Raw genomic sequence first — 18,136 nt, forward strand, 5'->3', positions numbered from 1 at the left:
AGGTGGATGATCAAGCGGTTGTTGCTGTGAAGCGAAATGTTGATGTTAATTGTGACAAACACGTTATTTTAACATTGCCACACTTAATTCGGTTGTCGTTTGGCAGTATTTGTTGAACTTTGGCGCTGTTTTCGCTGGTTGTTGCAGTTTTTGGACGTCCCGAACGTTCATCCTCTCCCATGGTGTTACGGCCCCGTTTAGATTCCGTTGCCCAAAATTTCACAGTACCACAGTGATGGCTATTTGTGAAGCGCGCGTCGACACTCGATTTTGACTCGATTTTAGTCGATTTTGACAAATCAGTCAAATTCTGAAACGTCAATGTAAGTCATTTTAGTCATGAATCAATTTACGATAAAACAGCTGACTGAAATTGCAGCGCTGTACATTTCTCTTTGGACCACTGTGAAAACTATTCGTGCTTATTGTTGCGCAATTTCTTCCAACTTCTTTCTGTGGGGCTATTTGAAGAGTAAGGTGTATGCCAGCTAAGCGAAGACTATTGAAGAACTAAAAGCTAACATGCTGCTATTGCAGCGGGAATCGCTCCTATTATGCCCGAAATGTTGTTAAAAACAATGAAAAATTCCCAAAACAGGACCGCTTTTTTGTGTGTCTAATGGAGGCGGTCATTTGATCAAGATTGTATTTTAGACGAATTGATTATAAGCCGCATTCTATACTCGAAAAAAATCTTGTTCATTTGTCAAAATCGACTAAAAAATGGCTTGGCTCACGCATAAAACGAAGTCCCTTAATGGGTTTCGGTTTGAGATAACCCATTCTCGTTTTGCCGCTTCGTCCTTTTCTCACCCTCCGGCCGTTACTCGTCTTAGCCGTATTGTTTCAAGTCCAACGATATGCTGAGTCCTTTCGAGTCCTACCTATCTTTCGAATCATATCCCTACGGCCATTCCAACATCCGGTGTCCTTCCGTGGGCGTTACTAGCTGATACCGGTTTTTCTAGAACCAGACGTTTCTTTAAGACAGGATGCGTACTTAATTTTATGCGTTTTTATCGGTAATTAGGATGATTTTGGGCGCTTCGATCTCATGTTATTCTATACTTCGTTCTGGCCATAAGGTTTTACGTGCAAAAGTGATGGGTTTGTTGTGTTGATGGGTGCTTCGTTTAGAATTCGTGGTTCGCGCAGGCCTTGGTCTCTGCACATGGTCAGAACCCAACTCGTCTTTGGTTTACATGGGCGTATTGCCTTTGAACCACGACTTTCGAATTTGTCTAAATGTCGGAAGATTGACAACTAGCTTTCTGTCCACTAGCCGACTAGCCACCCTCGTGTGCTCTCCGATACGCTCGGCGTCGGCTGGACCCGAAATCGGGTTGGCGTGGCGTGTCTGTCCCATTATTCGTCCCAGCGTTAGTCCCTGCTCAATTATATTCGTGCCATTATTTGTCGTTTTTAATCAACTGAACGATTTTCTTGGAACGCTTCTCAAGGGCCGCCGGTTGATCTTGACCTCCGGGGGCACGCAGCCGTGCAATGGAAAATATGCAGCATGAAAATCGATCCCATATTCGTCCGTCACTCCGTCTGCAGACAATACAGAATCTTGGACCTGATGCTGCGCTTCTCTCTGCCTCTGCCGCTCCTCGCGTTACGCTTGGAAGGATCAGCTTCCCGTTCGTGGAAAATGGGTGGCTCTTGGGAAAAGTTTGTCCACGCTATTGTTTACTTTGTTTTATCGATTGAATTATTTCAAACCTTGGCGCAGCTTGAGCCGTTCGTCCACCCATTGCCACCGTACCGTAAAGTTTGTCGGTGCTTCTAAAAAACTCGTCCAAACTCAAGGAGATATAGTTTCCCCTTGCTTTCCCCATCTTTCCCCATCGTGGTGCATCTTTATCTTAAAAACCCACCGCAACGCGGACCAATGTGTACACTGCTTTCCGAGGCATACCTTGGGAATCCAGCGTACAGAAAAAAAAAGATGGCATCAAACTAAGGGCCGAACTGGTCCTTGTCAACTCCCCGAACGGCTGTCATCCGGCTGGTGCCGGGCCATAATGCGCTAATGGCGGTACATTAACACCGGGGCACCGTAAAACAGTAGTGTCACACCCAGTTCGGCCGCTCGGAGATGATCGACACCGAACCACACGTGGTAGGAGTTCCACCGCGAGTGCATCACCAACGGGTGAGTGTAATAAAAAAGTGGCCCCCCCTGAAAGAGGTTCGGTTGGAAAAAAGCCATTATTACTATCGATAAATTTGCTGCCACCGGGGCGCGTGGTGGTCGCGAACCGATTCCACGTCCTTTTTCCCATGTTTTATAGCCCAGCTCCTCCCCGAAGGCAGGAAGAAATGGCGAGCTAGGCTACGCGCGCGCCACAATTTCCATTTGACAGATCCTTCGCGGTGGTGGCGGCGGCCCTGAGAAAGGACATTTATTCTCCGGACTTGTCGAGCGAAATTTATCTTTGCAAACAGTGAAACATGGGACCGCGTCGCATGGTCGGTATGCTGTGCCGCTGCATGTGTCGAATGGTCGTCCCCCGACGCTGGGTTGTTGGGTGATAAATTTTATCATCATTTTCAGATCGAGCAAACGAAGCAGGGACCCCTTCACGGGTTGGCCCCGACACGGCGCCAGATCGGTCGAAGACGGTGTGGCACAAGTTTGTAAATCTTCTATTATGCAGCAGAGTGCGCCCGGGGTGGCCTGGGTGGGTTTTCCCTGCAAAAAACCCCCTAAAACTTACTTTCCGAAATTGCACGAAGGGTGCAGGGTGCGCGTGCTTTAAGGATGACCAGTTTTTCCGCTTCCGAATTTCACTAAAATGTGCGCGCTCTCCCTTTCAACTACTGGCTGTGCTGTTTGCTTGAAACATGCAAAAATATAACGGAAAAATGCCGTAAAATATGGTACCGTAATTAACGACGCAGAGCGGTGCCTCGTAGCGTGGCTGGCGATTGATGTAGGAAGGTAGCCCACACTATTTTGTGCAGCGCGCTTTTCGTTGCATTTTTTCCATGTTTCCGCGGTTTTTCCGTGGTGCCCCACGGAAAATTTTTGAAATATGCACCCACGTGTGAGCCACCGTTGGCCGGCCGGCCGGAATTTGGTTGGAGCAAACGAGGAGGTGAACAGCAGGGAGCAAACATCGGCGACCAGTCGCAGCTCACCAGTGTGGTCGCTCACATTAGGCACCTAAGTTAATTAAAATAGATTTCACTTTTTGTACCAATAAACAACCCGCACTGCACTTTTGTGGCCACTGTGTTGAATTAATTACCGTGTGTGGTTTCAGGTGTGGATACGCTTCCGTAAATCCATAAGGCTCATCCAATCGTTGTTCGTGTGGCAGATTCGTTGTTCACTAAACACTCACCCGTGTTTATAAAAAAGCGCTACGCGTATTAAAGGGTCAAAGAATATCCATTGAAAACGGATGATTTAAAATAAATTGAAAGTCATGAAAATCGGTATAAAATAAGCCGATACGGTGGACCACCGCTTTCCAATACAAAAACGATTCTATATTGGAATGGCTTATTTTGGTTGTGGTTGTATTCAATTTAACATGGAAAAAAGAAACTCCATGATTCGTGGACTGAAACTCCGTCGATGGTCTTCGATCGCAAACGCGAAATTCCATCCAAACCATCCTTTCGCGAACGAGTCATACAAAACAAAAAGAATCGATTAAAATTCGATTTCATTTGATTAGCAAATGAAGCAAAATTGTAATTAAGCCCGATTTGGTCGGAAGATGTTTTATAAGACGGGAAAGTTTTGGCTTGGCCAAAAGGATTTTTATGGCCGTCGTGCCACAAGCCAGCCTGGTTTTTACAGTTGAGAATCAGACTTTTTTCAAAGAAATCACATGTTTGATATATTGAAATGAGAAATTCTATTTTATTCAAAGTACGTGCCATCGCTAAATATACATTTCTCCTATCTCTCAGCTAAATCGTCAACAGAATTCTTCGTCTTTTGAAGTAAACCAATTAGTCATCAATTTTTTGACTTGCTGGCAGGATTCGAAGCTGCTGCTCAGCCAATGCGTGTCCCAACGATGAAATTGAATGATTTCTGGTCACATCAGACACACTGCATCTGGTTTTGCAGTCGAAGTTGATGGCTTTCCCGGACTGACCCATGATTTTTTTCTCTTTAGAATTCTCAAAATGAATCCACTTTCCATCCCCAATCACGGCCTGACTTCTATTGGCACCTGGGAAGCAAAATTTCACATTTGGTTTTTCGGTTATCCTGCTGTCTTTCGTTCAGTTTATCTAGGAATGACCAAGACTTTCAAACGTAGGGATGTGGCGACACATTTAGTTCAAGAAGTTCAAAAGTTCTTGTTGTTCAGCATCTTCGACCTTTTTTGAAGTCTTCCAACGCTCTTTGTATGTTAAGTGAAAATCGCTATGTCTAAATGTTTTAAACCGCTTAAAGCACTACGATCTTCCAAAAGCATGATCGGCATTATGTTCGAATGTTTGACGCGAACAAGCAGTGCGTATGTCGCGTCGGGTCAAAAGAACGTTCAATCCATGTTTTGATATAAATTACACTTTAACGTTCCGAGAGCGTACACCGGCTTTCAATCCCCGCTACGTAACGGTATTCGATTTAAAAAACACATTACGTTTGTATCGTTTCGTTTTATTTATTTTCGAATGTCCAAGCCCTGAAAACACGAAGCGCCCCACGTTGGATTAACACCAGGGCCGAGCACAAGTGCCGGAATCTCGCGATCCGGGCGCAGTGGGACCCTCAGGGACCTCATGTCGCGCTGGAGCGTTAAGCCAATCACGTTGCCTGTGCCGCCCGGTGACCTCCGTGTAAAAGGAAAGCACATTCATTATGTAGAAAATTCAATTAAACTTCCTCGGGTTCGGGGGCGAGCCACCGGACGGACGGGCATCGATTGTTGCAACAAGCAATTAATAACATGGCATATGCAAATAGGAGCTGCCACCTGCCAGTCAGAATGTGCATCTGGTGGCTTCGAAAATAAATAAATTTCACAGCAATCTCGCCGCTGGTTTGTGTTGCGCGAAGTGGAACCGACAATCGAAACCGGTTAAAAGAGAAGCAGCAAGAACAAACCACTTCAGATTGATTCGGCCAATTTCGGTACATTAGCAACCGTGGCCTCGTCGTGTCGTGAGTGTCGAGCAGCGATAAAACACCTGTTTCCGGGGCCTAAAACCCGTTATGCAATCCTTTTGCTTTCCGACTTTCCGCGGGCCCGCGGGAAACAAAATGTCGGGCCACCATTTGGCGGTGATGTTGGTGGGTAGCATGCCGAGCCGCCGAGTGAGTTACGTCGGCCTTCCGTTGTCGCTCTCTCGAATGTTTATTAGCATTCGACGGAGTGCGGAAAATTAATGAAAACCATCTGGTGGTTCCCTTCGCACGGCCCGTGACGTCGAATGAGGATCATTCCTTCCCGCTGTGTGAGAGAGAGAGCGTGAGAGAGGGTCCTTGCGGCGGAACTAGAGCGCCACAATGGGTCGGGCGGAAGCCGGCAGTTGCTAAATCAAATATCATTAAAATGTATGGCCTTTTCGGTTCCCGGCCCGTTTTCCTTGGCTACCCACCGCCTCTTTGTGTATCCCCGCCATGTAGCGAATGATGTCAATAATTCAATTCCGCGTCCGCGGTCGAAGCTTCGGTTTGGCTCTGGTTTGGCACTCAGAGCAGCAGCAACGTACGGGAAGCGCTACTTGGGAAGGGCTCTGCCTCCCGGCCGGTTCCTGAGAAAAATCTCCATCTCTGGCGGGAGGATCCAGTGGGTGGCAGCCTTTTGCCTTTGTGTCAATCCCACATTCGGTGCCGGCTTTTCGACAGCTGCCGTCGCAGGCTCCAGGCGCCGCAGTTGACGCTGACATAAATCTTGGCCCAACCCGACCCGGCCCGGATTTGGAATAACTATCTGCCCTATCCGCGGCTTTCCGCGGTCGACGAGCTGCGCGTTGCGTCGCTCGGGGCGGCCACGTGGTTTATGAGGAGCGGGCCTGTAAATATAACGCGAGTTGAAGGATATTATTTTTTAAACCATGTCGCGCTCAAGCATAGAACTTTCCATCGGGCTTTTGGGTCCGGGCTGCGAGTGTGTGGATGCGTGCACCGAATGGGCAATTGGCTGAGTGCTTCCGGGGGGACGCAGCAGCGGCACGACACAGACGCAAGGCTCCCCGCTCACGCTCCCGAAACAAACTCACCCATGCCGCCCGAAGTTGCTGACTTAAGCAGTCTTCAACGTCACGCAAGTGTCCCCACGTGCCACGTCTCCCTAAAACCAGCTAACCAGTCCGCCCGACTTTCCTGACTTGATGATGCCACACAAACACAGACACACCGATCCATTTGGCCCACCGAACCGAGCTCTGGTTCTGGTTGCGACAGCCAAAGACAAAGAAAGATTTCGCAACTCTCGAAACTTCTGGCTGGCGGTTTCTGCGTGCGGATCCAATTCGTATAAATTTTAACCGTGGCATCGGCTGCGGGTTTCGGAAGTTCCTTGCGGAGGGGTTGGGCCCGGAAGCACAGTCACCGCGGAACGCGCGTTCCCATTGCCGTAATTTCTGGAAGTGACATTCGCGCGCCGCTCGGCACTGTCCCGGCTGGCTGTCGTCTTCTTCTTCTAGTTTCGTTTTGAAATAATTAAAACCTGACAATGGAGACAATGTCTCATTTCACGATAACGAGGGTTAATTTTACGACGAAACAATCGATGAGCCCCCCGCGGATGTTAGTGACTTTGGCGGGTGATTTGTTTACGGCACCACAAAACGGGTCCTCAGATGTTTCGGAAGCAATGTGTTTTCCGCGATTGGATTCGGCGTTCAAGCTTTTTTTTTGTGCTGTTCCGGGGCTGTCGTAAATACAGATTCGAATCTGGCGTGTGGCTGTCCAAACATCGATTGCTTGGGAACCGTACTTATAAAAATATAATTTCAAATTGTTTTCTTGTGAGCGTTTTCTACGTTATGTCAAATCAGTAATCATTTTTCGTCCCTCTTCCAAATTCAGACAGCTTTCAAAAGTTAATTTTTCCTATGCATAATTATTTCGTTGAATATTTATTCACCATCTAACATAGTATTCTGTTATTTTTATTCATGCCTTGAAATACCCACTGTCAATTTCATTCATTATACATTAAAACAGAAACGATATGCATGACTTGCTGATGATGTATTTTTTCCGAAAACTCAAGGGATAGTATCTTATTAATATGGACCAGAATGTTTTTCAACAATGAAAATAAAGTAAATTGCTTATACAATAGCTCTTCTGTTCGACTTGTTTATTTCTCTTGTAAGTTCTCCATCAAAACACTGCGTAGACTTCATACTGAAACAAACATAGACCTCAAAGGAAATTAAATGGCCACGGATGAGTCACAGATTTTACGGAGAGGTTTACTTTGCAAAATAACGAATAAAAATCACTTTTGTTCAGCGTCAACTTATTTGAAACCAATGTTGCCAACCCGATAGGGCATTTTATTTCAACAACCCACGTTGTTCCTGGTGGACTTCGAATTCTCAAAATGATAGATCTTTTTTTTCTCGAAGTTTAATTTCTATATTTTATTTATAGTAAGACGTCGATTCCACGGCTCACGCATACCAACATTAGTTCCAGCGTGGTTAGCAACATAAACAATCGGCGACACACTCCTGCACATAACATGCTATGTAAGCGGTGCCTAATCGCACGAGTTAGCTAACCTACGATTAGCGATCAACGGTTCGGTTTTCAACGTTTTCTGAATACTTGAGATCGCAAATTTAGACAGTCTCTAAGCAGACTAGTCTCTAGAACGTCTCGCACGAGGAGGAAACATAACTTGCCATTTGGATCTTTTCTCCTTCGATCGTAAGAAACGTGATTTATGATGCTTCTCCATTGTTACAACGCGTTCATTGTCCATCGCTATTGCTGAATAGAATTAATGGTCTAACAAGTCTTCGGTATGAGCATTAGGATTGAATGACTTTAATCAAAACAGAACAATGGATATAATTTTAATGACATTCGATGGTTAATTTAAAAAGCTACTGAATTGATTAAAATGCCGTGAACGCTTAAATCAAAACTTCCGAACATTCTTACAGCTTGTCTTTGTGTTTCTTACTTGTAATGGTGTGTTGTGATGTGAATGGCTTTAGGAAATCTATCAACGACGATGAAACAAGTATTGGGCGGTGGCGAAACAGTTGATTCCAGCATTACATTTTTGTCTAGCATCCGAAGTCAGAGAGTTTTTGAGTTAATCGATAACAGCCGGTCGGGTTACGGGTTACCCCGTCCCAGTCCGGCGGCAGCTGGCCAAAAAACGGGACAACTGAAGAAACGCAATTTTCGAAAGCCCACTCGTGCGATCCTGATACCTGTAAATCGGGAAAACTAAACTCCCCTAACATAGGTAGTGGGCCGGGCTTTGATTTGACGCGCCGTGCCGACCCTCCTAATGGTTGGCCGGATGCTGTTTCACCATGCTTTGGGTGAATATGTTGGCCAGCAGCGCATTGCAAACTCAACGGACAGACACCACTGGCCCACCGTCGCGGAAGATCAACACTTTCAAGGGTCGTTATGGTCCTTGATTCGACCATTCATCATCCCGAGGCCCGGAACCGCCGTGACCGGACGTGAGTGTGAATCATCAATCGTGTAGCCACAGGACGGGTTGTCAGCCGAATTGGCGTCCCGTTCCGACCGGCCTACGGTCCTATCCCGGTGCTCGTTTTAATGTTGTAAGCCGCTTACCAGACGAACGAGTCCACCCGTCACGGGTTTCGCTGTATGTGTGTCGCGCCCCATCACGAGGCCCGGTACTGTCCCCCTTTTGCCGGCTCGACTTTCATTTCCGGTCGGTGGTGGGAGTGCACATGTTTTGCATGTCTTTTCGACAAATCAATTGCTGATACTTTGCCAACACGGACGCAGGTCGCGGCGGCACTCCCCGTGCCTGCCTTCGTCCCCTAACCTGATAATCCTTTCCACTAATCTCCGCGACTCGCTGACGGCTGCTAACTGTTGAGCTGGATTCAGATCCAGGAAAAATGGCGAAAAAACATGCGACGCGACCGACCGTAAAGGACTGCCGCCATATTTCGATGTTCTTTATTCGATACGTATGCTTTTTTGGCGATGTCACCATCACCGTCGATCCTGGAGTCGATTCCTGTTTACATGGTGCTCCTCGAACATGGGTTACATATGCATCAAAGCTCGGCAAATCGATCCGACGCAAACACAGAAATACAAGAATTGCTGGAAAGCCGGTTTGTGCTGGTCGGAGCGACCCAAACGACCCAGGGCCCCACGATCCGACGAAGTCCTGTCAGGCAGTTCCGGACTGAAAATGCTAATTTCCCGTCGATTTCGCTTTCCCTCCGGTCTCGGTTTCGCTATCTTCGAATGTTGTGACCGACCAAGCCAACCGAGAGCGGGCCCTTTATTTATTCGCCATGTTTTTATTTGGTATCCTCGAACCTAAGGCTGTGGGGATTCGCGAAACCGAAACCGGGGTAGTCCGCCCCGTCAAAGGGTGGTCTGCGTTGGAAGATAACAACCCGGTGCGGTGCGTATCAATCCATCCACCAAACGATCCTGAGCCTCGGAGAGTGAGAGAAGAGTTCCTCGAAGGGTATGTCCAGACAGTAGTGAGAAGGTGACTCTCTAAAATATGCATACGATTCGACGATGCGTGGCAGATGATTATTTATGAAGTTGGCCCGATCGGAGCGCAACACGGAGGCAAAAAAAAACCGGGAAGGTTTTCCGGGTGTGGCGTTCTTCGTCCCGACCCGACCACCGATGGCTATCGGTTCGCCCCGAGGCCTTTGTGTTTAACCTTATCCCCGGGAGTTGCAGTAAATCACGGCCCACCGTCACACGCATATGGGGAATTTGGGTCCGCAGTCAGGTCTGGTCGGTCGTTATGTTTTTGGTCGTCCGAAAGGCTCTATCCCTCGTAACCCGAGTCCGCCCCCGGACCGACCGCTGGCGAACTTCCGGGAGACACGGGCTAGAGTTCGGGAGTTAATATGTGCTTTGCCGGCTTTTGCGCGTTCGAGTTGACCCAAATTTTCGGCACGATGACCAGCGAACTCGCAGTGCCGGAATGACCGACAGAAAATAGATGGGGCAGCCCTTGTGCCCTTGGGAACATCCGGGGCTGCCCACCGTGCGGACGTGCGACTTTCCGATGAAAGCTAATCCATCATCTGTCTCTCTCTCTCTCCTACGCTCTTTGCAGGCGACGACGACTCGCACGTGCACGGTGTGCTGACCAGTGACAACCTGTTCGACGGCACGGTCGTCACGAACCTAGAGCAATACTACATCGAGCCGGCCGCCCGCTACTCACCGGAACTCGAGCGCCGGCACGGTGTCCATACTGTGATCTACAAACTCAGTGACGTTAAAATTCACCAGAATCATCACGGCCACCACCACCACGCCCATCAGCGGCCGCCGTCTGTGGCGGTAGAACGGGATCCCTCCCCAACACCGTCCACCGAGCGTGATGGCACCGTGGCACCACCGAGGAGGGCGAGAGCCGCTTCCGGTGCGCATTTGTTAACTTTAGTAAAAAACCAGTCTAGCGCTAGGATTCAATTCAATCAAAAGTCTGACCACGACGACGGTGGCGACAGGATCGAGCGGATGGCATCGGCCCAGCGCACCCGCCGGGCACCGCTGACGCAGACACGTAAAACACGCAGAAAACGGTGGTTACCGGAAGAAGTGGTAAGTAGGCAGCAACCCGCGTCGACCGTTCTTGTTAAATTATCAACTCTCACTTCAGGTGGACAGTAGAGCACACGCCAGCAGAGCTCGGGCGCTGGGTCCCTGCATAAAATGCGTTGGAACTACGGAGCCGACCGGCTGGCGGCAACAGCTGGCAACAACTTTTGCGTTACCTAATTTACCTGGCCTGGCTGGCCTGGCGCCCGGTGTCAGCCCATTTGCTGATGGGGGGAAAGTTTTTCATCGAGCGCCCCAAATAAACTGTTCGGCTTGCGCTCGCGCATGAGGCCTATCTCGCTTTCTCCGCGAAAAGGGACGCCTGTTTGGTGGAAAGTTTGGAGGACGATGGGCCGTAACACGTGGCCAAACTCTGGCGGCTACTACACCGGTGCGAACACTTTAATTCCAAAGCTCTCTCTCTCTAGTGGTACGTGCCCCCCGAAGTGTGTACGTTCATTAACTACATACCGACGGCCATCTTGGTGTCCTGTGGTGGGTAGCTCACCCACCTCGCGGCCATAGCCACCGTACGGAATGAAGTAATTCTTTGCATCCACTCTTGGCGACGACACCTTCCTAATCCGTGAGAGATTAGTGCCGGGGACATGACTCGAATAGTTGGCGGTGGCCTTTCGGTCGGACTCAGTGCAATCAACTGTCCCGCCCCGGTCTCGGTCGGCTTGTGGGCAAGGACCTTGAACGCTTCATGAAGTGTTCATAAAGTTGCGATGAGGCTCTGGTATTAGATAGAGCCAGCCTGTCATCGGATGGCTCAGCATCGGATGGCGATGACTCACGCAGCGCGGCCATTATGTGTCAGCAAAATTATCCGGCATACCATTCTTTGCACAGCGAGGTACTGAGAGGCTCGGGGAGGGAGGCGTAATGAAGACTATTGTTTATCGACCGCGTAGAAGTGGATGCCGTGCGTGAACGCACGGTGAATACTGGCTGGGAGCTTCTTTCACACGCGGCCGGCGCACCAATCGATTGGCATACTCGAGCCCTTGTTTGGCCCTTTTGTGAACCTAATCACAGGAGGGTGCCAATGGAATTTTTTAGCCGAGGAGTGTTTCATATGCCAAAAACCGTCGCACCAAACGTGCTGTGCTTTGATCTGCAAGCAGTGCAATCTGCGCGTGTACCCATTCCGGTCCGTACAGTTCCGGGTCCCGTGAGTTCTGTCGCGTACAAAAACGGCAAGAAGAGCGACAAACATCCTGCAATTGTTCGCCGCTGCCACCGGTACCAGTTGATCGATTTCTCGTTTGAAGTTGGCAAAGGCGTGTTCGCAACGATTTTCCATAACTCGGATCGGATGGCTTGTCGCACGGGTGGCAGCTGCTGCACCACCCAGCCCCGGGGGCGACGAGTACCTTAACGAGTAGTAACCGGAAGAAGGTCGCAAGCAGCCAAGCACCGGAACCGGAACGGAAGATTTTCGAAACGATTGCTTTCGAATAAAAATCTACAGACACACACGCGCCGCCGCCGCCGGTTCCTCCAGGGAGACGTGCCCAGGATCGGGATTTTTACATCGCCCGCTCGCTCGTGTGTGAACTTCCGGTACATTTTATCACCGCCCGGAGGAGAGCTTCCACGAGCGTGTTGGTCTATCGTCCGTCGGTGGTACGCTTCACTTAGCGCCCATAAAGCACGTTCGGCTGGCCAAGTCTTTACAAGTTCATTTTTTAAATGGTGATTTTATTGCTGAAAAGGGGTGCCTGGCCCCAGTTCTTTCGCCACCATGTTGAGGGGGGCCTGTAGTAGCTCTTTACGAAATAGAGCTAGAGAGAGAGAGAGCGAAAGAGAGCGAAGTGGATTGCCATCCTGTGGTGGAGGTCCTGTGGCCACCCGAAGGTAAGCGCTCGAAGACTGGCTCAAACGACCTGCCTGGGCCTGGGCAAGGTCGTAGGTTGCAGCGCCACCGGAAAGCTTTTAGCCTTTTAGTTATTTACAAAAGCTTACGCTTCGATGGCGTTTGTGAGTTCCGGTAACCCGTCCTGCCACTTTGCTGTGGACACCCCGCCCTCTTCAGCTCGTTGACGGAGGCCGCGTCTAGTGGCTCCCGGTGAAAAGGCGAACGAACCTCCCGGGGAGTTCCTCTCAAACATCTATTGGAGCGAGCGAGAGGGATCGCTGAAGTGAAATGAATGTCAAATCGAATTGTGCAAAAGACGGGTATCGACCAACGAACGACCGACGAGTATTGACACAAAGATGCACCACTTCGGGAGCCCTCGAACCCCGAACGCTCCTCTGCCCGGGCCGGCCCAGGCCCGTCCAAGACGCTCCGTTATTTGCTGCTCCTCCGGTGGACCCGGTCGGTCGTTCGTTAGGAAAATGGGCGACGAAGCAGGAAAATAAGAACATTCTGGCCGTGCCGATGGGGCCAATAGGTTTTCCTCCGCCTTACGCCTTGCCGTTCTTCTCGGCCCCGGGCGCGCGTTCCGCGTTGCGAAAAAGCGTCGTCAGTCGCCAGAGTCGACCGGAAGTGGAAAACGTATTTACATTTCAATGACTCAATTCTCCCGGGAGATGAATCGAAGCTATTTGCTGAGTAGCTCCGAACGCTTTCTGGTCCATCGGCCAGATTGCATTACTCTAGGGATCGGCCACTGGGCCACCACCGGCAGCAGCGACGCGGACCAGGATCAGGATTTTGCCCTCCCTTTGTGCACAGTTTTTTAACTTTTCGCTCACTCTCAGCCCGAACAGCTTAGTGGACAGCTTTTACAGTTTCTGCGCTTTGCTAGCTTCTCGAACCGCTCTTAATGAGTGTCACCGGACCAAGCCAGACGATCCGCTCTGCAACGGCAACCATCTCACCATCGATTGGAACGAAGGGCTCGAGCATCGGCCCTTCATTCTTTTGTTCCTGATTATCATGCCCCTGGAAAGTGTTATCGAATTGTGATGGGTGACTTCATCACTTTCCACCACTCTGCACCGTAATCGGAATGAGAGCGGCAAACAGACCGGTCCTGACCAAGCGGAAGCGTATGCTTTACAGGCACCCCGAGTGCTCTTATCCTCGGCACGCACATTACATAAACATCGATCTCCTGGCACCGGGCGTCTTGTGTGGGGTCTCGAGAGGGAGGGCAAGGATATATTCCACGGTGCGCGTTGCCTGATCATCCTCGGATCTACTAATTGCGTTAATTAATTGGCATGCTTGAAAATCATCATTCTTCAGAACAGTTGCCGGTGTTCCTCGGAACCGTACATATTTATGCTGCGGAGTTCCGGATCCCTTCAGTGGAAGGATTGCTACAGCGTGCTTCCGGTGGGAACGAGCCAGAGAGAGAGAGAGGGGGCCCCATTATCCTTGTGCATTCTTTTATCTATTGTTCGGTGTGCTACGGCTACGGTGGGCTCTGAAACGCCCGGAATGTTGCCCGACGGTTGCGGAAATCAACTATAAATTGGCCCGCTCATTAAAGAGGGTTCAGGGTGGATTTTAATTGGACTCCTGTTTTTTTTTCACCGCAGATACACGAGAGTCGAAACCCGTCATTACCACTCGACCTGGAGGTACCGTACAACAACGACTACACGATAGTGCGGAGTCCCGGGAAAACGGTGGCCAGTGCTGGTGGTAGCAGCACGGCGAACAGTGGGAGTGGCAGCAGCAGCAGCAGCAGCAACACCGGAAGCTTTCCGGCCCGGACCACCATCAATCGGACGGTTAACCGTGGCATTATCGGTGGCACCGGTGGCATCGGTGCCCCGACCGGAGCGAATGCGCCGACCCCGGCGGTGAACAATCGCAAGAAGCACTTCCTGTTCAACACGTACAACCCGCACGGTAGCGGAAGTACCATCATCACCGGAGGCGGTATGATTGGGGGTGGCGGTGCGGAGCAGTTCCCTTGGACGCGGCCAGTGGTCAACGTGACGAGCTCGGGCACGAGCCACAACAAGGACCACTACGTGGAGATTATCACGAAGAACGGGTCGACGCGTAAGAACGTTCCGATCAGCGATGCCAGCGATGTGATGGTGAACGGGAATATCAACTTGAACGTACGGAACGATCTGCACGATCACCACCGCGAGCAACAGCAGCAGCAGAAGTCGTTCGCCAACTCTCTGTACGATCGGAAGAGCACGTGTATGCTGTATCTGCAGGCAGACCATACCTTCTTCCAGAAGATGGGATCGGACGAGACGAGCATCGAGGCGATCACCAGGCACGTCCAGCGGGCGAACTATATCTACAGCAAAACAGGTCAGTAACCCGCGTCTTGATGACCAGAAGTGTGGTCTGGATGATCACTGCTCGAAAGACTCGAAGAACTGCTCGAAACTGCTCGAAATTGCGCAAATTCACGAAACATTGGATTGCCGTTCCATTATCGGTAAAGTAAACACAAATGTTTAGTGAAACCCGCATTTACGTCAACGCTACTTTGAATGCAATTTCCATAATCGGCTTCGTAATATTTATGGTTGCCAATATTGTTATCCGTTTTGCCCAGTTCAATTTTGTGACGGGAGAATGGTTCGAGTTGAGCGCCCATGAAATGCATTAGCATATCGTTCGATTTAAGTAATATTTTACCAAGGCCATTCGGTGCAGCCGCCCCTGTTTGCAATGTTTAGATCCACTCCGACCCAACGTGCAGCACAAAGTTTCCAATTCTCGAAAATGGGCGATAACTGTGCGCGCGGCGGGTGCATTGTGAATCTTTCAACCGATCGTCTGGACGAGGACGAAGAATGCTCGCTTGCCATCGCCCGGGGATGCAATTGGGAAACATTGTTGGGCCCCACAAAACTATATTTGATAGTTCGCGCCGTCGAATATTTTCGTTCGATTGCAGTTGGAAGCTTTGTGGGCGAGGATGACCCTAGATAGGAATAACCTCACAGTTCTCGTTTCATCGTCGGCGGGCCTCTTCGTCCGTCCGACCCCACAGACCGCGCAGCCCGAAAATGGGAAACAAACTCCCTTATGCTGTTACATGTTTCCGACTCCTAAGGCCTGTGCGGCGCACTGAAGGCCGGTATGAAGCACACAGTTTATATGTATTTTATTCTCGAGCATTTGCAGCGTTGCCTCCCATGCTGGCCATCCCGTCCGCTACACGAATACACGTTCTTTGCACGGAATCAACATTTTCGATTTCAATGAAACCTCGCTGTCTTCCGGAGTTCGGTCCGGGCGCACGAAACGCTGGCCGCGTGTGCTTTGTCGTAACCGGGCGTAGGGGATTCAGATGAGACTCTCGAACGAGACTGGGTGGCCGAAAGCTCGTGCTGTTCTGTAGGATCTTTTTTGCACGCGTTTCCTCAGTATCAACACAGAACCGAAAAAACAACACTGTAACCATTCAAAGAAAATTGTTCGCGATTGTTGTCGTTGTCGGGCAAGGCAACGGAAAAGCGTTTCGTGCAGGGTTTGGTTTTGTTTGGGAATGGTCCTTATAAACCAACGTCTCCTTGCTAACGCAAGCGATTGGCTGTTGTTGTGGATTGTGTAGCAAATGGGAATATGACCTGATTGATAACATCGATCGAAGTCGGGGGGCCCCTTCTGGGAGCCGCTCAAGCGAGTCCGCCAGAAAACAATACCCGAGCGCCCGAGTCGCATCGGTTCGGTTTTGGTTGCTTTGGCACGGTGAAAACCCTTCGAAAGGGAAGACACACGTGAGCATGTTCAGACATGACAGAGGCTTTGACAAAATGGCGCATTTAAGTTCCGGCTCTCAACGGCTGGGTTTCTTAAAGCTGTTGTAAAGTTCGGACGTTTGGGTTGAAACTGTATTTCGGACATTTTTTCGAAGCTGATTGATGATTTTCATGTTGCCATTTGTCCTGATTTAAGGGTTGATCCTGTTGAGTGGTTGTCAATGGCTGAGAAATAAATAAATGATATCCCCTTTTTTCTGTTACTCTAGGATGTGCCTTGAGTGCAAAAACGACGACCAAGCAAACGTTTCATAAAACAATAGAAGTAACAATGCGAAACAAGATCTTCAAAATGGTTGAATCTGGTTGGCGAGATCCTTGTGACACGGCCTCACCCGAGCGTAGTTTAAATGGCATCAACGCAACGCAAATAGTGCTAATGTTATTGCTCTGAGTTCACTTCCTGAGATTAGGATGGTCAACATTGATTGCCACCGAGAGTTTGCCAGTTTGCGGTGGTAAACATAAATTGTGATGGTCGTGTGAAACGCCTCCTAATCGGTAAACACGTTCTCTCTGTCCGTTCGTCCGTCTGTCGGGCGGTCCAGCGAGAGTAGCGTAGGTCACTACGCGACCTACGCGCCAGCTAGGATGTGGTCCTTAATTAAATGATATCGTAAACCGTTTGCGAAGCACCCCCGGGGCGCAAGATCCGGGGGGCAAGAGTGCGAAAATCAATCACCAATCGATACGCTCGGCCGATAATACGGACATTTTGGTGCTGGTTTCGGACGGCGGATATCTTCGCCGTCGCCTTTCGGCGGCCTCACGTACACGCACCGCTCAGAGGAGCAATGATGAGTTTTTCTGAGAAATTCGCAATATCCGCTTGCAATTCGTCGCTGACTTCCGCCGCCATTCGGCATTTGGTGGGGCGCTTCTTCATCAAATTTTACCGCAGTCATTTTCCGGTTGACAACTTCCCCGCCGCTCGCGCTGCTGCCCCACCGGAACCGGAAAGTGGCGATACAGCGAGACGCAGCAGAGCTCCCGGGAGGAAGGCGTCGGGAAGCTTTAATTCAATTCGAGAATCCTCTCGAACGTCTCGTCAATCGATCCGCCCGGGATTCGGGGGTAGGCTTGAGACTGGGCCAGAAAAGATAGAAAAACAACTCCCTCAAGGGTGCGACGGCGGGATGGAAAGTCAATTTCCCACGATGTTTTCCAGATCACTGCCCCCTCGGATTCGCTCCGATCAGACAGTTCGTCTTCGTTCTTCGGTCGGTCGTCGTACTTCTCACGCGAAGCCGTAGCCGAAAGACGGTCACCTCACCTCAGACGGCCGCGTGAATGGTTAGGTTCGAATTTCGTCGCTTAATCCCGCTACCGCCTCCGCCTGCGCTGAGACGCACACGCAAGTATGCCAAAGATGCGAAAGTTTGTAATTTAGACAGTGAAAGCCACTAGCCCAAGCAGCGCACCCTGAGAACTCAATCAAAGCGGAAAATTGGTTCCTCGGTGGGCAGAGGCCGATCCCGAAATTGTCTGCTTATGCTTTTTATGCTGTCTTTCTCGTCTCCGGGGATAGGCCACGCAGGGTGAGGGACGCCTTTTTCTCAAATTCCCCACAAATCATCTCTTGCGAAGTGGAGCCAAATTGTGGCACATTTTATAAGAGGAATATTTTAATGACAACCTCGTTGCGATAAATCCCACTGACCGCGGGTTTTATGTGTTTTTATTGTTTGTGCG

The 18,136-nt window shown here is 49.9% G+C and overlaps 1 protein-coding gene across 1 annotated transcript in view; it reads left to right on the top strand.

Moving 5' to 3' along the window:
- LOC131207497 (uncharacterized) overlaps nucleotides 1-18,136 on the top strand; it is a 140,855-nt gene that overhangs the window by 70,256 nt on the left and 52,463 nt on the right. The window contains exons 5-6 of the mRNA XM_058200112.1: nucleotides 10,254-10,747; nucleotides 14,243-14,981. Coding sequence (XP_058056095.1) covers nucleotides 10,254-10,747; nucleotides 14,243-14,981 — 1,233 coding nt within the window. The remainder of the gene's footprint in view (nucleotides 1-10,253; nucleotides 10,748-14,242; nucleotides 14,982-18,136) is intronic.

The sequence above is a fragment of the Anopheles bellator genome, chromosome 2 (assembly GCF_943735745.2).
Source record: "Anopheles bellator chromosome 2, idAnoBellAS_SP24_06.2, whole genome shotgun sequence".
In the NCBI taxonomy this organism is placed as follows: domain Eukaryota; kingdom Metazoa; phylum Arthropoda; class Insecta; order Diptera; family Culicidae; genus Anopheles; species Anopheles bellator.